Source organism: Chenopodium quinoa, unplaced genomic scaffold (assembly GCF_001683475.1).
Source record: "Chenopodium quinoa cultivar QQ74 unplaced genomic scaffold, ASM168347v1, whole genome shotgun sequence".
Classification (NCBI taxonomy): Eukaryota; Viridiplantae; Streptophyta; class Magnoliopsida; order Caryophyllales; family Amaranthaceae; genus Chenopodium; species Chenopodium quinoa.
Window position 1 is genome coordinate 2,359,601 of NW_018745684.1, and position 24,386 is coordinate 2,383,986.

Consider the following 24,386-nt stretch of genomic DNA (forward strand, 5'->3'; position numbering starts at 1 on the left):
ACGGGTTAAAACGAGTTAGGGTCATTCTCAGGTTCGAGTCAGATTCGGTTCAAATCAATAATTTACGGGTTATAATCAGGTCGGGTCATTTTCAAGTCGGGTCATGTTCGGGTTTGGGTCTCAAATATTAGGTTAATTTGGGTCTCCGGTTGATTTCAGCTCGGGTCATATCGAGTTCGGGTACATTTTTCGGGTTGGGTTGTTAACAATTCATGTATTGACGTTCAGAAAGCCAATAAATTACAAGGCATTAACCTAAGTTATTATTTGCTCTAATTATTATTTGCTCTAATTATTATTTAGCTAGTAAAAATGATGCGATCTTGATTCTTGAGTATCTCTTCCCAATCAAGCAAGGGCAAAATGATAAGAAAAAAATTAAAGAAATTAGTGAAGCAAATTAAGGGAGAGCAAATAATATTCTAAGTTATAATTATAATTAGACCCAAAAAGGCTACATCTATGGCTATAATTAATTTTAGAATGATAATAGACAAGCTTATGCGGTTATGCCAATGTAATCTGGCTCTTATAATGAAAGAATGAGAGAAAATTTTCCTTGCTTATCATTAAGAGAATAACCGCATATATACAATGTACATGCCTTCGTCAATCATCATAGGCTAAACTTTAGCTAACTATATGATAATTATCTCCTTTGACTATATAACAATATATACGACAATATACTAGGGAAATATAGCCTATAATTGAATTTCGGGTCATGCTTGAGTCGGGTCATACATCTTATCGGGTTTGGGTCGGGTTTAGGTCGAGTTACATTTGGGTCGGGTGAATAATAGGTGGGGTTTAATTTGGGTTTTAACGGTTTAAAACGAGTTAGGGTCATTCTCGGGTTCGAGTCGGGTTTGATTCAGGTCAATAATTTACGGGTTATATTCAGGTCGGGTCATCTCCAGGTCGGTTCATGTTCAGGTTCGGGTTTCATATACTCGGGTTAACTCGGGAATAGGGTTGGTTTTAGGTCGGGTCATATCGCGTTCGGGTCACCATTTTTTCGGGTTCAAACAGGTCGGTTAATAATCGGGTTCGGGTAAATATTTCGGGTCGGGTTAACTTTTGACAGTTCTAAAAAAAGCAGGTCTAAAATGGAAAATGTTCAATATATATATAATATTTTGACAGGGTGTATTTTCTAATTTAACCTTTGCATAATTGCATTTTAATCGTTTTTTTTTTGGTGTTGTATTTTTTTATGGAAAATGTTAAATATAGCCCTATCTCAACTTAATTCCATTTTAGAAAGTATATTTAATGCTTATATATAGCCCTAAGGGCTACATATATCATTACCCCTTTTATATATATATATATATATATATATTTTGAAAGATATATTTTTATATTATGAATGTTCATCTTTTTAAAAAAAAAAAGGAATTATGGATATTCAGATAACATTCAATAAATCTAAAATAATTATCAATAACATAATACTAAAACAGACACCACGAATGACACATGTCACTTCCTAGTGTTGTATTTACCCTGGCCTCCAAAACTCCCCCTCCCTTTTTAGCAAAAAAAATATTTTATTTTTGGAATATTTGTAAAATACAACTATAATAATATTATTCCAAATCTTATATACGAAGTATTATCTTTACATAAAATGTACTATTTATTTTTATTTCATGTTCTATATTTTTCCATACACATTTACCTAAATTATTACTCCAACCCTTTTTTAATTATAGAAAAAGTGAGCCATTGGTTTAGGTACAAGATACTATCATTACCGCCTGGACATCTTTTAGACGGAGTATTATTGAATTTTGCCCAAACACTAATAATAAAATTGATTTGTGTAATTGATTATAAAGAGATTACTTTAAAACATCACTTTTTTTTTTAAATTTTTTTTAAATAGCTATAATTTTTTGTTTCTTTGACTAATGGAGTATTAGATATATCTATAAAATAAATGTTGTGTTCGACAACTTATCATATGTGTAATTCTAGGAAAATGTGAAATATCAATTATTGTTATTACGTAATCAAATAAATTAATATCTTAGTAAATACCAAAATAATATTATCTTTTGCTGAAACATTTGATTAAGACAATAAAGTTATTACACTATTAATAATATAGGTTAGTGTTGCCTAATTGTGGATTATTATTGCCTTTAATGATCCGAGTAGTATTTATTTCCATTGAAATTATTTTATTGGATATACAGGTGATATATTATTTGTAATTTATATATTTACGTGTATGTTGTGCTAGTGGTTTTACTGTAGATTTTATTCGGTTGTTTGATTAATATTTTCATGTTTATTAAAATACATTTATAAATAAGTCTTTAGTCATATAGATACTGGATTGTATAGTTTTATTGGGAAATAATATGCATCATTAATGTAATATAATGTATACTACTTTTAAATATTTTCAATACAACTAATCAACAATAATTTTTCCTCAATTGTAGTTTTAATAATTTTGCTTTATAATTTTATTATTCTATTGCATTTGTTTATTTCATATGAGTTGCCTTATATTTGTATTATATCACAATTATTATGGAAAAAAGATTATTACTTCCATGCATCGTACGGGCATTAATCTATATTTTTGTTATTACGGTGTACTTCTTGATACTCTATATTATTTTCTTTGACAAAATAAAAGTGTAATTATATATGCCAAATTATATTCAAAAATGAAAGTGAGGAATAATTCAAGTGGTTAGAGCTCTCCTCCTGATTTCAGATTCTGGAGTGGATTGTCATCACCCGTCCTTATAGTTGCTCTCTAAACACTAGAAATTAAAAAAAATAAAATTTGAAAATACTATATACTCTATTACTCTGTATTATTTTCCATGACAATCCCCTCAAAAAAAAAATAAAAAAAATAAAAAAAAAAATAAAATAAATAAAAATTTAAAATTCCATGACAAAAAACAAATACTCCGCAAAAATTAATGTAGTTATATAGGCCAATAAAGCCCAAAATTCACCTTTACAAAACCTAAAATTAAATCCTCTAAAGCCCTAATAATTTAATTCTGTAGGTACTAATACGAGTATTTTGTAAACTTCATGAAACCAAGAACCTAGTCCTTGCTTCCCAAGGAATCACTGTACCACACCTTCTTATAATTAAAACCGTAATCCTCTCATTTTTTTCATTATTAATCTATTCATCCAAATTAAAATCTTTTCACAATCTTTCAAAAAAAAAAAATCTTTTTACAAAATTATGGCTTCTGGTTTGTTAGGTCCCCCGGAACTCCAATCCACCCTCCTCGCCTCCACCATTTACGCCCAACCAACCACCCAATCTCTGTCATCGAATCAAACGAAAACCCTTTCTAACCTCTCCTCAGGCAACCCATGTCTAGATTTCTTCCACGTGGTTCAAGAAACCACCCCCTCAGATCTAATCGAACGGCTGCAATTTTCTTGGCAAAATTCACCTTTAACAACTCTTAAACTCATTTGCAATCTAAGAGGTGTTAGAGGCACAGGTAAAAATATAAAAGAAGGGTTTTACACGGCCGCGTTATGGCTCCATCAAAACCACCCTAAAACCCTAGCGTTAAACGCGGGCGTTTTCGCCCGCTTCGGGTCTCTTAAAGACCTCCTCGAGATCTGTTCAGGATTCTCGAGGGGGTCGATGAAAGGAAAAGGATGAAGGATGAGTGGGAGTCAAGGAAGCCGGCCTTCTTTCGCGCAACGTTACACGAAGAAGGCCTTAAAAAGGCTAAGGTGTTAGAAGCTGAGAAAAAGGCTAATAAGGCGAAAAAGGCGATTGATCGGTATAATCATGACCCTGAGTATAGGTTTTTGTTTGATTGTATATGTGATGTGTTTGCAAATCTTTTGAAAACGGACATGAAATTGTTAAAAGAATGTGATTATGAGGATATTAGTTTAGCTGCGAAGTGGTGTCCTTGTGAGAGCATTGCGAGGAAGGTGTTTCCTCGCGAGGAGTATGTAGAGTATGGTGCTGTAGAGGAGGCGCATTATGCTTATAGGGTTCGGACTCGATTGAGGAAGGAAGTATTAGACCCTCTTCGAAAAGCCCTCGAGTTGCCTGAGGTTTACATGTGTGCTAAAAGGTGGAGGGACATTCCTTATGATAGAGTGGCTTCTACGGCTATGAATTTAGAGAACAAGGTCTTCCTAAAGCGCGATAGGGATGGATTTGAGGAGTACCTAACCGATGTTAAGGAGGGTGATATGACGATTTCTGCTGGTTCTTTGCTTCCTCATGAGATTGTTCGGAGAAGGAGCTTAATGAGGTCGCAGAGCTTCAATGGAAGAGGATGGTGGATGACTTAGACAAGCAAGGGAAGTTGATAAATTGTAGTGCATTGGCTAATAACATAGCCGGGGATGCTTGTGTTGGGCTGATGTTGTTGGTTTCGGAGCTAACGAGGGGGTGAAGATCCTGAATTTCACAACATTGAGGGTGATAAACTTGCTGAAAAGGTTGAATCAATCCAAGATATGTTATGTGAAAGTAGGGAGATTTAGAGAAAGTGTTTGATAAAATTTTGGAGTTCACTGTTGGGAAGAATCTGAGTGAAGGTCAGATGTTAAGAAGGTTGTTTGTTTTCATTGATGAAGACTTTGAGAAGGTGTCTGCTCATCCTTGGGAAACCGAGTATGCCGGGATCAAGGCGAAGTTTCTTGACCGAGGGTTTGAGAAAGTACCGGAGGTGGTGTTTTGGAATTTGAAAGGGCTCATTGGCGGTTCCTGTGAGATGTGATGTACCTGGGATGGCGGTTGTTAGCGGCCTCTCGAAGAATCTGCTGACCCTTGGATGATGGAGGTGTTTTGACTCCTGAGAGTGTGATGGATGCTACTATCTCTAGCCCTGAGTATGATCAACTCATTGTTCATGGATCTTTTTAGTGTTTATCATGAATGCTAAGTAATATTTGTAACCATGGTTCTTTGAAATAAATATAGATGTATTTGGAATTTTTGTGCCTTCTTTTTGTGAATAATTTATAACTTTCATATTATAAAGTCTGCAGAAGAAAAATCTATATGTTTAATTATATAGCAAAGCCAATGAGGTTTATAAGTGTATTATCAAGCTGGAACTAGTTTTAATCATGCAGAAAGTATAGGGAATTGGAATTCAAGTAGTTACATTAATCCTCAAAACTCTGTAATGATAAATCAATCTGCCTGTCTTGCCAGGTTTTATTCGATAAGTCAATCTGCCATTTTGCCTCGCTTTGATTCAAGTTGGTGCAGTTTACACATTTCTGCTCTATCGCACAAGTCAGAACTTCAACACTGTTACTTTTGTTGGGATTTATTTCTTGCAGTGACAAAAACTGGTTAGCCTTGCAATTAGAACACTGCAAATATCATTCTTGTGTATTTCATCACATTATTTACATTTCAGATTGGCTTATATGCACTGATGGCCTAAGTGATGACCTTGTGGCTCATGTACTTTTCTCCTGAAGGTCATATGCTATCTCTATAGCAGATATAGAACTACGAACCCAGCCTTAGATGGTAAAGGATGGACCGAAGTATGTATATAAGTCTGTTAAGCGGAGGACTGTTGAAGTTTTCTACAATGAATTATGAAGAGTACTGTTTTGTCATTGCAATTTATGTGAAGACTACCATTTGTAGTATACTTCGCATATGTTATATTAAGAACTATAGAAAGGATAAAATTCAACCAGTAAACAAGGGAAGTTCTGCTTCAGATCGATGAGTTTACATAATATCAATCCATAATGTGTATAAAATAGATATTTCAATGTGGCTGCTACTATATTGCTTTTAATGATGATGCTGAGAATTCACAAAATAATTAAACCAGAAATATTATCATGCACGTATAATCAATCTAACCAGATTAAGTTATTGAATTCTATCAGAACAGCAATGGTAGGAAACACAATCAAAACACCAATAATACTTGCAATTCTAAGTCTGAAATTGTGAATCTCTGTTTAACATGAAGTATGAAGCAATATCAGTACATATAATATATCATCAACAACCAGATTATAATATTCTGGCTTACCAATGTCCGCAAGCATATACTGTATATATGTACACTTACATCTTCCAAGAACAAAGCAACAAGGTGTCTAATTCTCGAAAATTTGCTAACTTGCAAACTCAATACCAGGTATTGTCAGTGACTTGCTGCAGAATGTACAAAGAATACTTTTTAGCACAAATAATATCATGAATTGAAATTTAATCCAGGAGTCCAGCATATTGCACTACTAACATCAGCCAAAATCTAAGCTGACAGAACTTATAACAATCATTTTTTGGTCTGTATAGTATGCTCAATATGATTATAGTACGTACAATTCTTGCTGACCTTGTTCTTAAATGATGGTGGTGTTCTGACTCCTGAAATTAATGAATGCTGCAATTCATGGTCTGCTATGAAACTACCTCAATAAACTCTGAAAGTGACAAACTCTCTAACCTGATTATTAAGAGTAATGACGAAGACGTAACAAGTTTTATTGAAGCAGAAAGTACAGGGAACTAGATCAGGTTGTAGAGTAAACTCCTCCATGACCAAAGAAAACCCACTTTTCTAAAAAAAAGTGTGTAAAAAGCCAAACTGCCTTTCTTAAGGAGGTATTATTCTAATGCGCATAATAAACAAACTTGAACTCGATTTTTTTATGGATCTTACCTTACCTGTATTGATAAATTGTTTATACTGTTTTGTTTTGCAATCAGATCACCAAAAACCACTTAATTTCCTGAAATCCACAAATTCAACTAGGAAAAAATGGAGAAGTTCTGCATCAGGGGAAAAAAAAAAACTGATTACGAGTAATCATTTTTTATGTAGCTGACTAGTTGCTAGGCCTGCTCTTAAAAAATTTGGATATTGATGATGATGTTAATGTATGCATATGTAACCTTTGAGATCTTCAAGGATCGCAACTGATGCAGCAAATAAATTTTGGTACTTTACCTCAGCTTTCTGCCCATATGTAATTAGTGCTATTAACCCATTTTTAGTAGGTCAGTTTTCTTAATTATCATTTTTTTTTTTTTTTTTTTTTTTTGCAAGGAACTCGAAATTACCACAATTCTTTTACTAAAAGGCTGAACTGATCTGAAGAGTCTTTTTCCCTGAAAACTGAGCACTGAAATGATCAACTCAACATTTCTCTCTAATCCTGTAGTAGATAAGAATGGCTGCATACAGACCTAGTGTAACTGATTCGTGCCTGATTACAGTGTAAGTAAGATTTATTGTATAAAGGATATATGTAGATTACATGTTCATCGAGGCCAATGTTCTACAACATAACAAGGATCAATAATTAATCAATGAAACCAATAATCTTATCATTCATTCATACGGTGAATATCAGAGAAGTTAAATTCAACATATAATTTGTAAGCCAGATCCTGAACTACACAGGAGCTAACTGAGGATGAACAAGACCAGCTGCATGAAATGAAATTGTATATGTGCTGAAAATTGTCACAAAATTCCCCAACTATCATCAAATTTATCGAAACAGTGCACAATGGTAGGAAACAGAACAAAAACACCCTTATGCCAATACTTGCAATTCCAAGTCTGAAGTTCTGATTTTGTATTCATTATATAGTAAGGTCTTAACTCTGAAGTATATGTATATAAACTAAAATCAACCATAATTCATAAGCAACCGGCTTAATATCCTGGCTAACCAATATCAGTAAGCATAAATGACTCAGGGTTCTCTATAGTCTATACCATCATCTTCCAATACTAAAGCAGCAAAATAACTTGATTACAAATTAAATATGCCAAACCTGAATTTCTCAGCCGCAAACAATGAACACTTTTCAACACACAGAAAAGTTAAATGATTATTAGTTGTACAATTTTTGTTAAACAGATCATTTATAAGAGTTCTGAAGATAAAGACCATCCTGAAACTTTGATCATAATATGAAATTCACTTCTGCATAAACACGCTACCGTATGAGATAGAAATAGCTAAAACAGTACAGTATATGTGATAAATAGGTAATAGTCCAAGAGACGACACAATATGGTTTGATAACATAAATGTGACTACTAACTAGCCTAGACTTCCTCTAAATGTAGTATGGAGTGATGGAAATCATGAAATTATCAGCCTAACTTGCAATTACATGATTTTAGGATTATAATTATGGCAACAATGAAAACTCTTGACAAATTTTACTGAATAATCAATAAGAAAAATTTCCCAGTTGAGTCATAAACAGATATGACATATAAGCCAACTTCACCTCAATATCAAAACTTAAGAGCAAAATTTAAGTACTTTCAACAATATTAGTACATAATTTTTCAAAAATTATGGATCTGTAGGCTGAAATTATGAAATACAGAACAATACCCTGCAACAAATAAATGCATTGACAGAAAACACAAAACTAATGCAAGTTTATTCTATTGAAAAGTTGTTTTATTCAGTATATATACAGTAAAATCTCAAGTACAGACATTTTAATTCTCAAAACATCTATCAAGCTAGAAACAAGCAATTATTGGTCAATCGTATACAACAACTGCATCATACTCTGGCTTAGCAACGGCAGCAAGCATAACCCCTTCTGGATTCAATACCCCACCTTCTTCCAAGAACAAGGTGATTAGATTCTTCGAGTATCCACTTACAAGAGCAACCCCAGGTTCAGTGCTGGAGTAGCCTCGGAGTGCCTGAGGTTCCAAAACACAATCTCAGGCACCCTCTCATATCCACTCTCCTTAAACTTTCTTTGTATCACCATGTAATCTGTTTCCCAAGAAATCACATCATTATTCGGTTCTTTGCCATGAATCCCATACGACAAAGGTTTCCGGCCAGAGGCCTCATTAAACTCCATGTCACTGAAGATAAACAACCTTTTTATCATCTGTTCTTGAGGGAGTTTCGCTTTCACTGCCACCTTCAAAATCCGATCAAGCACCTTTTGCAAATCCGTGCTAAATCCCCTGTCCATATTCTTTACAAAGCTACATTTCTTTATCAGTGTTCTTCCCTTAATTCTGTGAAACTGAGGATCATTACTAAAAGTGATTAGTTTCCCCTTCCATGGTTTCTCACTTAGCTCGGAAATCAACAAACCAAGAGCTATAGAAACTTCCATTGGAATCCCATTCATAGACCCAGACACATCACTAATAGCCATACAGTTAGAAAACTTCCCTTCTTTGCTAAATCATCCACCATCCTCTTCCAGTGAAGCTCGGCCACCTCACCGCCATTTTTATCCCTCTTCAACGAGGCGATTATCTCATGAGGAAGCAATGCCCCAGCAGCAATCGTCACCTTACCACTCTTCACTTTCTCCAAGTACCCCTCAAACTTCTCCCTATCATGCTTATAAAACAGACTTTTGTACAAATTCATAGCCACAGAAGGCACCCTATTATAAGGCAATGCATCCCACTCCTTAGCACAAATATAAACCTCCGGTAACTCGAGTGCTTTCCTTAAAGGAACCAACACCTCCTTCCTCAATCGATCACGAACCTTAAAGGCGTAATACCCTTCCTCCATACCCCTATACTCGTCGAATTCCTCCTTCGGAAACAACCCTCTTGCAATGCTTTCACAAAAGCAATGTCACTTCATCATATGTAGAATTAAGTGTAGGACACCATTTAGCAGCTAACCCTAACTTATACAAATCACCCTTTTTAAGCAATTCAATATCTTCTCAACAAATCAACAAATTCATCAGAAATTGAATCATGCAAAGGCCGAAAATTAACATCTTGATTATATAACCTCAATATCTTTTTAGTCCTTTCATTTTTCCTCTTAGGTCTCAGAACCCTAATCTTCTCTTTCTCCTCTTCACTCCTCTCCCCACCCTTATTTTCGTCGTCATCATCTTCTTCTTCCTCCATTAACCCGAAACCCCTACCACGCCCTCCCATTAACCCGAAACCCCTACCGCCCCTACACAAGACTGGAAACTCCTCGGAAACTTCCTCCGAACGCTTCCCAGTATCGGAACCTTTCTCCACACTTTTCCTAGAATCGGAACCTTCTAGAAAGGCGGAAGAGGATCTCAGGCATATCCTTCAAGTACCCGAAACCCGAAACCCGAAACGGAGCTCATGTTAAGGGCTAGGGTTTTAGGGTGGTTTTCATGCAGCCATAATGCAGCTACGTAAAACCCCTTTTTATCAGATTTTCCGGTACCTCGTACACCTTGAAGATTACAGATCAACTTAAGGGTTAAGAGTGGATCGTATGACCAAGAAAGTTGTACAAGGTGGATGAGTTCCAAAGCCGGCGTGTCGGGGACAACATGGAAGAAGAAGTCTAAGGCAGGGTTGCCTGAGGTTAAGAATGTTGTGGATCCATTATCTGTAAAGCTTATTATGTTGGGTGAGAATTATTACTAAGAGATAGAAAATTACAAGGGAAAAAATCAGAATGATAGATTTTACGGCAATTGTTTTTGTCTACGTCGGTGGTGGTAGCAGCGGCGGAGGCGATTGGGGTGGTAGGGAGGTAGGAAATTATAACTTCAGAGAGCATTTTCGGAGCCATAGTTTTGGTTGTTTGAGTGTAATTTTTTTTTTTTAAGGTGAAGAGTTTGATAATTTGAGCCATAGTCTGATTTATATATATATATATAAATATATATCCACATATTGGGCCTGACCTCATGGGCTAATTTTGGCCGTAACCGGATTTGTTAAGAGGATTGTACTGTTGACGTGGTGTAAACAAGATAAATGTTGCTTGTATAGGCAATCTTCCATTGTGGTTGATTTGTGTAATTGTGTTATATATCATCTTAATTGAATCAATAATTGGTTTGAATGATTGTACTTGTATCATTGTATCTAATTCCTTTTCTATTTCGTATAAATGATAAAATTGTAACATTTGTCAATGTTCAATGTTGACGACCATTAATGTATTTAACTAGCGTATGTTATTGTAATTGCATTTTGCTAGCTTTGTCTTCTGAAATTCAAGTTCAGAATTAAGGTAAAACAGTAGTGGCTCATGTTCTTATGTGTTCAGATCACAAAACTTAATAGAGTGATGTGCCAGTTTTGAAGCCGGCGTTGGCCTGTAGGTGCAGGCCTGCAGGATATACAATTCATTCTTAGTTCATCAGACAACTTTGCTTATTCATTTATAGGACTAGGATTCAACATGGTACAAGTGACAACGTGATCAATACTCGGAAATACTATGTTGCATATCAGTGACTTCAGCACAATCAGAATGTATGAAGCAAGGATAGCATAGTTTCTTACCACAATCAAATCATGTCAGGTGCGTGCTACGATGATCAAATTTGCACTTCTGCTACGGATTGTTGATTTCAGATGTTTCACAGAGACGCATAGGGAACACTTCCTAAGTTCCTAGAGATGAATAAGAAAAAACCGGTTATACAGAGGAAATTGCAAGCCAGTAGCTATTTTTACAACATTTACAAGATCACGAAAATTTAATATTGGAAGCCAAGGAATATGAAGGTGAGTCTCAATAAAAATAAAAAACAATTAGCTGTCAGATGTCTGCAGATTTCGAAGAATTTGACATTACAAGCTTTCTCTGCCTCATTAAAACATTTCTCTGCCTGTAGTACAAAATCCTAACACTATGACTAGGCTTTGGCCTTTCCAAATTCTAAAACTTTAATTACCCCCGTAGAGTTTTCTATCTGTCATACATTTTAGCCGACTAAGATTTGATCTGCAGACGCACTTGACATAATATCAGCAATCTAAACAGGTTTTAGATCTTTCAATTATTCTTTCTTGCAGGCTGCTGCTCTGTTGTATTTAGTATGTACTGCATCATTTATACACTTGTATGTAATATGTATGAAGGCTTAATTCTACGACATCAACTACCTAGATTACCTTTGACTATTTTCATTAGGAGTGTCATGCATAAGACAGCATCACAATGTAATTCATAACCTTGTCAGGTGCTAGGCAGATGAAATATTTTACTTCAGAAGCTATATAAGTAGCAGGTCAGAAGGATGAACTGTAATGCGGTACATCAGTATACTTTGTGATGACAATGATGCTCCACTATATGATAATATCGCTTTATTTTCTCTGTTCACTGAATCTGAGGTTATATCTTGTGCTCATACTCGATTTCATTCTGAATCCAAGGAATCTACAGGCACAGCCGCCCAGGTGATCTTTTTTTTTTTTTTTTTTGTTTTTTTTTGGGGTGGGGGGAAGTCTATTTCGAACATAAATTGTGCTATACTGCTCCAAGCCTACATGAACATTGAATACACATGCATGTCTACAGAGTTCCCGATGAAAAAGGTCTATTTATTATGTGTGTTGAGCCATAATTTGTAGGAGACTTGTGAAATTCGTGAATTTTTGTTGCTGATCATTATCGATGTCAGATTGAATGAACTAAAAATGTTTGGATTTACAATAACAGAAACCTTGAGGAAGCAAAAATAGTCTCAAATTCAATGAATATTCGAAGTTATGGAAAGACTGAGGTCGATTGCAACAATGCAAGGCTGTACTTTAAATTAGTTAGCTTAGAAGTCAGTAGCTTCATTGTTCATGCATGTATCAACTGAGGCAGGTAGATATTAGAAGTCAGTAGCTTCATTGTTCATAATCTAAACGTAATCGAAACCTTCTTAGTACACTAATGCCAGAAAACATGATAGCTAAAACCAAACTTTATTCAATGAAACATAAACTGTTCTGAAAACCATTTAGCACTTATTGAAGAACAGAATGCAGCACTAATTCTACAGGGAAAGGGGATTAAACATAAAACCTTTTTTTTTTTCTTGCATATTTTTTTGGGTAAAAGGACTCTATTATGAACTAAATCTAGAACTAAGAACCTAAATAAGCAATTGGACTAAATCAGTCATACACAATTAGTTCCTTATATTCTTCACCGGCAATGGCAAGTTCCATAGCTTCCAAGGGAGTGAAAATCCCATCTCTCTCAAAGAACAGCTTCATCAAATTCTTCGAAAATCCACTTAGCAGCACAACACCTTCTTGTGTTGCTGTTACAGGGGTAGCCTCTGATGGTCTAAGGTTCCAAAACACAATTTCAGGCACTTTCCCAAATCCTTTCTCCCTGAATTTCCTTTTTATAGCCTCATAATCAGTCTCCCACCCTTTTCTCCTGCACTTCTCAGCACGTCTCTCTTCCCTCTCCTTCCATCCTCTTCTTCTTTTACCATAATCGAGTGAGTAACTAGAGTCCGAAGAATAATCTCTTGAATAACTAGAATCCGAAGAAAATTCTCTTGAGTACCTAGAATCCGAAGAATAATCTCTTGAGTACCTAGAATCCAAAGAAGAGTCATATAGACTTTGTCCCCTGCAGCTTCATCAAACTCCATATCACTAAACACAAACACCTTCTTCACCATCTGATTCTGACTGATCTTATATCAACAGCCACTTTTAAAATCTGGTCAAAAACCTTTTGAAAGTTGGTGTTCAAACCCCTCTCCATGTTTGTTGTAAACATCACCTTTGAAACAAGTTCATCTCCTTCAATTATATGCAACTTCGGCTTAGCAGTAAACGTTATGACTTTTCCTTTCCATGGATCTTCACTCAACTCCGAGATAAGCAATCCAATGGCAACACATACTTCCATGAGATTACCCTCCATGCTACCAGAAACATCACAAACTGCAACACAATCCTTCAACTTCCCAAGTTTCATGAGATCCTCCACCATTCTCTTCCATTGAAGTTCCGCGACTGAACTACCTCCATCCCCTAAAGAAGATATAATCTCGTGAGGAAGCAACGCACCTGCTGCAATAGTTGAATCCCCCTTTTTCACATCTTCCAAATACTTCAAAAACCTTTTAGGATCATGCTTCAAAAAGAGGTCCTTGTAAGTATTCATCACGATAGATGGGACTCGATTGTCAGGCAATGTTCTCCATTGATTAAACCCAATGTACACTTCAGGTAATTCAAGCGCCTTATGAAGCGGTACAAGTACTTCCTTTTTAAGCCTATCTCTCACCCTATAAGCATAATGAGCATCCTCAACACCCTCATATTCAGAGTACTCTGCCTTAGGAAACACTCTTCTTGCAATGCTTTCACAAATCAATGTTGCTTTATCATACGATGAATCGATATTAGGGCACCACTTCGAGGCTAAACTAATCTTATTTACATCCCCCAATTTCAAGAACTCAACATCAGATCTCAAAAACTTGGCAAAAACCTCAGCTACTTGATCATGCAAAACTCGAAAATCCGGGTCTTTCTTGTACCTAGCTAAGGCCTTCTTCGCTTTAGCAGCTTCCCTCTCTTTTCTCAACACCCTCGCCGCCTTCTTCTCCTCCTCTCCCCTCTCCAAATTCTTCCGAATCCTGTCCTCCTTCGACTCCCCTATGTTTTCTATATCATGGAACCACCTACAGTTGTTTTCCTTCCTATAACCCTTCCTCCTCGGCTTCCTCGTCCTCCTCCTCCTCCTCCTCCTCCTCCTCACCTTCCCTTCCCCTCTTTTCTTAGACTCCCACTCCGATTTCCTCCTAGCGCGAACATCTTATCCCTCAAGTAACCGGTAAAGAATCTCAAGCAAATCCTTAAAACAACCAAACTCAGCAAGATTCTTCATGTTGTACGCTAATGTCCTAGGATGATGCTTAAAGAGCCAAAACGCGCAACTAAAGAAACCTTCTCTATCGGACTTTCCGGTCCCTCTAATCGCTCTAAGGTTACATATAAGCTTTAATGTAGTCAAGGGATCATGATCCCAAGCCTTTTCGAGGCGTTCCGTGATCGACCGGGGGGTGCGTGTTGGACACTACATGGAAGAAGAAATCTAGGCATGGGTTGCCTGTTGCCTTGTACGTAAGAGGATTGTTCTCTGTGAAGCCTAGTTGCGAGGCGGTGGAGGAGAGTGTTTTTGTTGGCCTCTGGAGGGCCAAGAAGAGGACAGTTTGAAGCCATTGTTGTAATAGAAGTGTACTACCGTGCCAAGAAGGCAAGAAGAGTTGGTGGCGGAGTCAGAGTCGGAGGCGGTTGCGGTGGTAGCGAGGGAGGAAATGATGAATTCAGAGGTTGCTGAGAGTATTTTCGGAGACTTAGTGAATTATTCTGGAGATTTTTTTTTTTTTTTTTTTTTCTGTTTGGTTTGTGAATGGGGTTTTATAGGTGTAATTTTTGTTTTTGCTTGAAGACCACGTATTAGGTTTGGGAAAGATCACAAATAATACGTACAGGAAAATTGCTATATATGGAGCAGACCATAGGGCTGGGTCGGGCCAAGATCGAGCCAAAATTTTGGGCCACACAGTAAGGCCAGATCGGGATATTGGGCTGGGCCTGATAGTTTTTTGGACTAAGATTGGTCGAGAAAAACTATCTTAAGAGGGTTGCACGACTAAAGTGGTGTAAAATGACGTCTAGCCACTGCTCATAAACGAAATCTTCAATAATGATGATTGAATTGTTTTATTGTTTATGATCATGAATTGATTCAATATTTTTGGATTGAATAATTAAAATTTGTATGTAATGAGTTAAAGATACTGGTTATTCACATCAGACTTATGATGGGTGAAGTGATGATCCTTATCCTTGTAAGATCGCTCATGTATGTAATCAGCGTGTTTTTGTCAATTTTGAAGCCATCGGCTTGATGACAACTTTGATTAATCTTTTAGAGCTTGTTGACAACTTAGATTAATCTTTTATGGGATTGCTATGATTCAGCTTGGTATGAATGACAATGTGATCAATACTCGAAGATACCAAGTTCAGAGCACAATATATATCAGTAACCTATGTAATGAGTGTCATGCTAAAATTGATCGAACAACTTCTTCTTTGTTCCAAATCAGCATAGTCAGGACGTATGAAGTCTAGATGCATAAGTTCTTACCACAATCGAATCATGTTAGGTGCTACGCGATCAACTTTGCACTTCTGCGAGGGAAGTCCAAGAAAATGTTCTGCTTTGCAGCTTTGGATTGCTGACTTCAGATGTTTTGCAGAGACGCATGAGGAACACATCCTAGAGATGGATAAATTACCAGGTTACAAAAAGGAAATTGCAAAACAGTAGCTATTATTCACTTACAAGGTCATGAAATTGGATATTAGAAGCTAAGGAACTTGCAATACAGTAACTGTTGAATAGCATCATATGTGTACAACTATCAAACAATTATTCTTAGTTTAGACCAATAATTTTCATTAAATCATAATACTATAACTTTATAATATTCGATTTGATTCACAAAGGTGAACAAAGATACTAGAGATAAACAGGTAATCAATGTTGAATCAAACGTCAAAGGTTTTCAATTTTTTATACTTTAAACCCAATTCAGCACAGACATGCAATTTGTAGAACAAAATACAAGCTCGATAACCATAAAATAAAGAAGAAATGCTGATATAGTGTCCAGGATGTTTCTTATTCATGCATCACTCTAGATAAAAATCAAGAAATTCTGTAAGATGTCGTGGGTGGTTTGTGGGGCGGCATTGGGGAAAGCTTCTTTCCAGGAGGGGGAAGCTTCTTCTCAGGTAGATCCTTTTTACTGGGAGGCGATTTTGTTTCATGTCCAACAGGTGGTTTAGTAGCACCTTTTTTAGGAGATTTGTGGACTTCATGTTGTGGTGCCTTATCTTTATCATGAGGAGGTACGGGAGGTTTTTTCTTCTCTGCCTTGGGTGGTTTAATAGATCTGCTGTGTTCTGCTGTTTTTTTACAGGTATCAATTGGCTTGTGTCGTGGAGATGTTTTGCGATGATCATGCTGATGATGTTCAGCAAGGCATTGAGCAGCGATGAGAACTCCCACCATAAGGAACAAAAGTATGAAGCGTCCACCAGACATGCTTATATATGTAACACTAGGAAAATTTCTGTGGGATGGTTCAGAGTAGAAAGATATAAGGCCCTATATATACAGTTTCACATAGGAGAAAAAAACTACTACGTATATGATATATTCGTCATGTACATGTTGCTCCTGCCCAAGTCTAATTTTGTAAGTGAATTACCCACATTCTTGGCCTGTATATATTTCACACTGAACCTTTTTTTTCTTATAATTTAGTACAGTATAATTCTTTAAAAATACGATGTCTTAAAGAACATTGTGTGAAAACAGAGTTAAACAATAGAAAACGTTGCACCTCATCAAGATTGTGTAATATAAAATCCTATATAAAAATAATAAATAAATAAATAAAAATTGAAACAGTTATCACAATCTATGGCGACTAAGGAATTCATACATATTTCCTCTACATACTAGGATTAATCAGCTATATCGCGGTAAATAAAAAGTCCTTGTAAAATAAGCTCATGAAATTTACACAGCTTCAAAAGAAAGACAATTACTTTAACATCAGAAGGCATTATAGAGACAAAAACATTTGACCATTTCTAATTATCAAGAGTTGTTGATCAAATGTACAGTATGTGAGATTAATTTGTGTTATCTAAATTACAGAAAACCAGAAGCTAACTGGATTACTAAATCATTCTGGAACAAAAAATGGAGCATTTTTTATAGCTTAAAGCTTAAAGTTAGGGATTTGTTAAACATCGCCCGCAAATTACCATATAAAGCCCATAAATATAACTTGGTTTGACTTTATTGCCCTTTTCATTTTAAAAAAAAAAAACACTCTCTACTTCTCTCTAAAGAAAATCAGAAAATCTACCTCTCCTAAAAAAATTAATTACGACAATGTCGCGGCGGCAAGGGAAAGAGGTGGCGGCGGCGACCTGGTGGCAAGGTAATTATTTAATTATTTTTTTTAAAAAAAAAAAAAAGAAGACGGTGGCGTGTGGTGGGGTGTCAGCTCCGGCCACCAAAGCCGGTGGGGTGGCGTCTGGCTTGGAAGCCCAGCCACCGGCACAGGCGTCCAAACCAGGAGCCAGCGCATTGGCTGTGGCGTCCAGATCTGGCGCCTGTGCCAATGGGTGGGCTTCCCTGCCCACTGGCTATGGCTGCCGGATCTGGCGCCACCGCCAGTGGGTGGGCGTCCTGGCCAGGCGCCCAACCCCCCTTTTTTTTTTCTTTTTTTTTCTTTTTGTTTTTTCTGATTTTTTTTGGTTTTTTTTTATTTTGCAAAATCAGAAAATTAGTTTTATTTAAAATAATTTAGTTTTATGTCTAATTTTTTTTTGTTAATGTGTTTTATTTTTGTTTAAATATTTATCAACTTTATGTGTTTTTTTTAATAAATCGTGTATACTTTATTTTTATAAAATCAGATTTTTTTTTTTGTGTTTATATTTTATTTTTTGTATGTTTGATGTTTAAACATTTTTTATGCCTTAATTGATGTAGTATGTGGTAATTGTTTGTGTTAATGTGTAATTGTTTTTTTTATTTAAAATGTGTAATACATTAGGGTATTATGTGTGTATTTGTGTATGTGTAATATATTTGTTTTTTATTTTTTATGGTTAGTTATTTGAAATAATTTTTATTTTTTTTGGAAATCATACATTTTGTAATATATTAGGGTATTATGTGTGTATTTGTGTATGCCGTATAATATTTTTCTGTGTTTAATTAGTTGAAATAATTTGAAATTTTTGTTTTGTGTCCTAATTAGTTGAAATAATTTGTTAAATTTTTTGTAGAATTCACTGGGTCGTCATGGTGCGGGGAAGAATGTAGAGCTTCTTAGTAGAACCTATTCAGTGGAGAGGTCGGGGCATAGACATGTTAGATCCCGTGGTATTTCGGCCTCGACTCGTAGAGAACGGATCCACCGGCGGGATGAGGATGACGATGACGATAATGATGATGATGCTGAGGAGGGTGACCAGGAGGAGGAGCAGGAGGAGGGCGCATATGAGGATGAGGATGTGGACGATGGGAGTGGACCGTATGATGATTACGGTCCATTCAATCAGAGGGTTGATGACATGTACGAGGCACATATGGTGGAGGTGCGTAAGGGTAGGGGTGGTAGGTTTGTTAGTAGATCTGGCACATCATCTACGTCCACTGTATCTGGGGCAAGTAGAAAACGGTCGAGGGTCGTTAATGATTCTTGGGTTGTTAGGAGTGAGTGGCCCGGTGGGCCTGTTGACGGGAGTGTGATTCCTAGCTTTCTAGGACACATAGCTGCCCGTATTTGGGAGGACCAGGAGAGGCCTTCAGTTACGGGGTTGTTGAAATATCATACCCGGGAAAAGACTTGTAGCTTTTTGCGTACATGGGCTGAGGCTTGGCCGGCGGAGAGCGAGATGTTCGAGCGACTGGAGGGCACTGGGGTGAATCACGTTCCTGCCATCATGCACGATAAGATTGACAGTACGCTGATCACGGCTTTCGTTGAGCGATGGCAGCCGGATACAAACTCTTTCCACCTTCCGTTCGGTGAAATGACGATCATGTTACATGACGTCGAGGCCATTCTGGGGATTCGTGTTGAGGGTAAACGACTTTGTGCTGTGGCTGATGCGGATCAGGCAGATTTGCTGGCGGAGTTGTTGGCGGTGGACAGGGCTGCACTGTACACCGAGACGCTTGGTGTTTGGGAACACGGTGGTGTGAAGATCGTATCCGTGTTGCAGCGGTGTTAAAAAATGAAGTGTTAAAAAATATGAAGAAATGAGTGGGTTTGAGCATTTGTAGTTACTTTTTTAACAATGAGTAAGTGAGCGACATTTGTAGTTAGTGACTTCATTTACAATGTAGTAATGTAACAATGTCACTAACAATGTACTCTAACAATGTCAAGCACAATCATCAAATGTAGTTCTTTAACAATGTCACTAACATGGAAATGTGAAATAATTTCAAAAAGTATTTTCTCAACAGTATTCATGTCCTAGGTGAAACTCATGATACAGGAAGTTTGGTGCATCAAAATAAAGAAAATACCAACAAGCTACTCCCCTTCACAACTTGCAACTAAACAACCCTTCTGCAACACCCCCATAATACCCCCCCCCCCCCCTTCTTCCCCCAACATAAAATAAAAGAAAACACATAACCTTTGAAGTGAAAAAATCATACCAATCTTTAAAGGAAAAGTAAGGTAGCTATTACATCAACTGTACCAACAACATTGACATAACAAACCACCCAAACATCAATTTTATCACCATGCTACAAAAAAATCATGAAGCACAACAAATCTATTGATCATATCATCATGGTGAAAAATTCTTCTTGGAATTAATGAGCACATAAAAGAAAATGCAAACCTTATCAGTCAGACTGACTTCTCTGTCACTAACAGCTACTGCTATTTCAAGTCCTTGGTTACTGAGTTAGGCTCTGCATCATGACACACGTCTTCTTCATTCTGTGTTATACCCTTCAATTTATTCCTTGTCCTTGAAGAAACAGGAATTCCTACTTCAGAGTCTATACTAGAATCACCCTTACTTTCTCTCGAAAACTGTGTTGCAGCCACTCGTGCACCAGCTATAACGTTGCTAAGACCAGATGAAATTTCCAGTTTAGAAGTCTTGGAGGTTCCAGAGAGACATGTGAGTGATCCAGGTTTCAGTGAAAAAGGATCTTGAGGATCTATAAGCGGAAACTTGACAGGGTATGGAGCTTCAACTGGACGCAAACCTCTTACTGCTGCCTCGTATATCTATAGCCAAAACCGAGAATTTTACAGCTTTCTCAGCAACAAACGCAACTAAGTAATGAGCATAAAAGCGACATTGTAGTCCTGCAAAGAGAGAAAAAGTGCCAAGGTCTTACAGTTCAGGCATACCTTCCTCTCCAAATTGTAAACACCATGTTGCCCTCGCATTTCGAATGGGATTATCAGTTTCTGTATTAGTTCAAGTACATGTGTTAGCTACTAATCACACAAATAGCATTCCGTATCTGGATACAAAGAAGAAAGAATGGACGCATACTTGCGGCTGCTCGCATAACCAGCAGTAATCTGTTTGTCCCTCCAATCTGACCTGTCAACCAAGGAACATTCCATAATATTCCTTTGTTATTACAAGAATAACTTCAAAGATTGGTATGAGGCACAATCACAATACTTCATTTGGAGTCAAAGGAATGGGAAATCAATAAGGGAAATAAAAGAAAACATATATGCTCTACCCCTTCTGGCAATTCCTCCCAGCTTTGCAGCTCTTCACATGTAATACATCCAACCACCTCCACACAACCTGCTTTCAAAAGGAAGTTCAGTAAGAAACCTTAGAGAAAAGCGAAATAATGTTCATGTGCAGTTGACCTTGGCATATACTGAATAGCTGGCACAAAAGAGAGGGTGCACGTGTTCCAGAAAGATTATCTAGATCCTAAGGACAAAAGTTAGAGATGTATCAACTCTATGCAGCCACTCCTCAAGAGATCATACTATCCAATTGCATGGGATTCGCTTCAGAAGACACAATAAAGCCTGATGCTTATTCTCATCTCAATTAAGAAATAGCAAAGGAATAACTTAACTGCAGTATTGTCTATAGAAAATTTGAAAATAAGCAACGCAATACTGGGTGGAAAGGAATGCTCTACTACAAAGCCTTTTTTAAGTAAAAATGTCCTATATTATATACAAGTGATGTAGCAGACCGTCCTGTTCTAAATTAACAGAAATAAATGGCCTCTTAGCAATTGCAGTGCAGACATTTTTGTCGGCAGGTTGTCATAATTTGGTGAAAAAGGGTTGTCCCCAATGGAGGCAACTTACCGTTCTCAACTCTTTACCTTAAATTTTACATGAAGCATATTTTCCTGCCATTTAATAAGATGGACTAGATTTCACGTGTGCTTAAGTTGTTTCCAGACCAAATAATCATAATTAAAATCAGATTTTGGGCCACGAGAAAAAATTGTCTATAAATTCATACAAATACTCACAGACTGAATATGCAGAACAATTCTGTAAGAGAAAATGTTGATCAAGAGTGACAACCTATCAGCCGTGAAGTTGGATAATTATCTGGAAACTTGAGGTCCTTTATTCCATTCACTGCATAGATTTCTTTGTAGAAGTCCTCCATTGCTTTGATAGTTTCAGGTTCAGGGACCTTACTAGCAGCATGTATCCAAAGTCGACCTTCACAGACCAGATCAATTAACATAAAGAAACATCCATCACAAGAAACTACTTCATAGGTGATACATTCCGTAATCTCCATTTTAGACGGTTGAAGTAGACAGATACCAAACAACTGAAATACCTTCAATAATGTACAGAGTATTTATGTTTTCATTTCCAACCAAACAGATTCCACAAAAGATTAATTAATGAATTATGTTTTCACATGTAAATGCACATAATCAAGCTAGTTAGCAGGACCGTAAGAAATAAATAGGTTCATGGATAAACAAGCAGTTTGCAAGGTTTAGACCCTCCAATATACGCGAAAAGAACAAAAAAATATGTTAGCTATTGTTGTACGGTACTACCAGTCTACCACAAAGCATAGCATATATAACATAAAAAATTAACAACCATCTCCGCCACCACTACACATATACTAGTATAAGGTACCGTGACAACCACCCTAACTACTTGGGGTTGGCCAATATGAGCAAAATCACCTCCTTCCTCCCCCCACCCTCCACACACACGCGCGCGCGCGCGCACACATGCACATTCAGTTAGAGTCCTTCAATAAATCAACAACCTTGAAACTCAAAGTTCTAATTTTCAGGCACCACCACCACAAACTCAAAGTTCTAATTTTCAGGCACCACCACCACAAACTCAAAGTTCTAATTTTCAGGCACCACCACCACAAACTCAAAGTTCCAACTTTTTCTGACACACATTTTTAAATTCTACAAAATTAAAAATTTAGTTAACTCAATTCTCAAAGTTCCAATTTTTACTCAGAGTGGATCCCCAATTAGAGCTTCTACAAGCTAAAATTATTCAAATTCAAACATATACGATTTCCACATCCAGAAAATACCCAATTCGGTGTAATTCACATTATTATTCTCTTGCTTACTCAAAATGCCAGAAATACAAGTAAACATTAATCAAGAATTTGTACCCTTGCTAGAAAAATTATAACTGAATGAAAACAAAGAGAGAGAAAAAGGATTACCTCTTATAGGGGAAGGCCAGGATCGACCCTCAACTCGTTTAATGCCAAAAACGAGGAGAGAAGCCCAAGGTTGGTGCATTGTTAGACATGGGTTTGTGTAATTTCCTCCATTGTTTCTTCTCATCTTTCCAAAAAGTTTATTTTTTGAAGTCAATTTCTCTAATCTTCAAAAATTCAACACTTTTAGACTTGTAAATGGAACAGAATCTGTTCTCTAGTGATTTGCCTGACCAACAATTGATGAGCTTTCTGGGTTTGTTCAAGGAATTGGTTTTGGGAACATTAAGTACATTAAACTTTAAGTTCGGTTCAGTGATTTTAGAAATGAACCGGATCAATTTTAGAGATTTTCGGAACCCGTGCAAAAATAGATGTGGTTTGTAACCATACAGCCAGTAATGGGTCACATAGTGGACAATTCCTACCACTCATCTGGCCTCTAGAAGTGTTGTAGGGTGTATGACTTGTTTATTCTCCGCGTTCAAAAAAGTCAACATTTGACTTAAACTTGAATATCCACGCTTTTAGATCAATTTAAGAGATTTTAGGACTTGGTGTCGAAAACTCTCATGATGGTAGGTGATTCAACCTAAGGTCATATAATTTTACCACGTATAACCAGCAGTTACCATGTATAACCAGCAGCCAATCACATAAATGTCTGTGGTGACTGGTGGCTTAAAGTTATTTAAGAGAGACATGCACATATATGGCTAATTGATAGTTTAAAGTCAAAGTGGATGGTTCTAACCACCCAAATGAGCTCTGTCATGGGGTTCATGGAAAGAGCCCTAACTTCTCTTTTCCTCAGGTCCGAAAAAGTAAAAAATTGTCCAAAATTAAAGGTTATTAAACTTATAATACACATATTCTGACTAATTTTGGGATTTTGGAGGTTTTGGGATACGATGTTGAAAACTTAGAATTGTTGAGGATGCATCTCATGGTCATATAATCTTGTTTAGAATCATATATGACCACTAGTCTGCCATATAAAGTCCATGGTAACCTTGAGTTAATGAAGGAAAATGTAAGTCGTAAACGACTAAATTGGTAATTTAAAGACAAAGTGGACTGCTTCCCCTAACTATCTTTGATTTCATAAATAAAAAAAACTATGAATTTTTCATGTTTGGTGATTAGAATCTAACTATACCTTTATTTGATTGTTTTTCTTAAACATTAACAAACAAATTAGGTCAAAGTGTATAAAATTATTTATTAAATCAGATTAAGTGACAATGCCTAAATTATGACGAGTTGCAATTGTACAATAGATGCATTTTAGGCAAATAAAGTGTAAAATTCATAAGGAATTGAAATAATTGAATGTACCGTCAATTATCACTTTTAGTTGTT

General features: G+C 36.6%; 2 protein-coding genes and 3 pseudogenes across 3 annotated transcripts; 1 reads left to right on the plus strand and 4 right to left on the minus strand.

Annotated features, from left to right (window-relative positions):
• The first annotated feature begins 2,487 nt into the window (after window positions 1-2,487).
• LOC110717596 lies at window positions 2,488-4,962 on the plus strand (annotated as a pseudogene).
• A 3,480-nt stretch (window positions 4,963-8,442) lies between these two features.
• Window positions 8,443-11,758, minus strand: LOC110718195 (annotated as a pseudogene).
• Window positions 11,759-11,966: 208 nt separating this feature from the next.
• Window positions 11,967-14,544, minus strand: LOC110717714 (annotated as a pseudogene).
• Window positions 14,545-15,147: 603 nt separating this feature from the next.
• LOC110717713 (activating signal cointegrator 1-like) lies at window positions 15,148-23,359 on the minus strand. 2 transcript variants are annotated; one of them, XM_021896480.1, is made up of 7 exons: window positions 23,028-23,359; window positions 21,884-22,027; window positions 21,064-21,131; window positions 20,865-20,915; window positions 20,717-20,776; window positions 20,193-20,590; window positions 15,148-16,017 (listed from the first exon to the last, which is right to left on the minus strand). In XM_021896480.1, exons 1-6 carry the CDS (start codon window positions 23,149-23,151, stop codon window positions 20,234-20,236), a joined length of 804 nt encoding a protein of 267 aa, XP_021752172.1. In that variant the 5' UTR covers window positions 23,152-23,359; the 3' UTR covers window positions 15,148-16,017; window positions 20,193-20,233. The 2 variants fall into 2 exon arrangements, with proteins under 2 accessions (XP_021752172.1, XP_021752171.1); XM_021896479.1 differs by lacking the exon at window positions 15,148-16,017 and having other exon boundaries at window positions 19,564-20,590; window positions 23,028-23,358.
• On the minus strand, window positions 16,450-16,848 carry LOC110717547 (proline-rich extensin-like protein EPR1). The gene has a single exon (XM_021896275.1). The coding sequence runs from the start codon at window positions 16,846-16,848 to the stop codon at window positions 16,450-16,452; it is 399 nt and encodes a 132-aa protein (XP_021751967.1).
• Window positions 23,360-24,386: the final 1,027 nt, after the last annotated feature.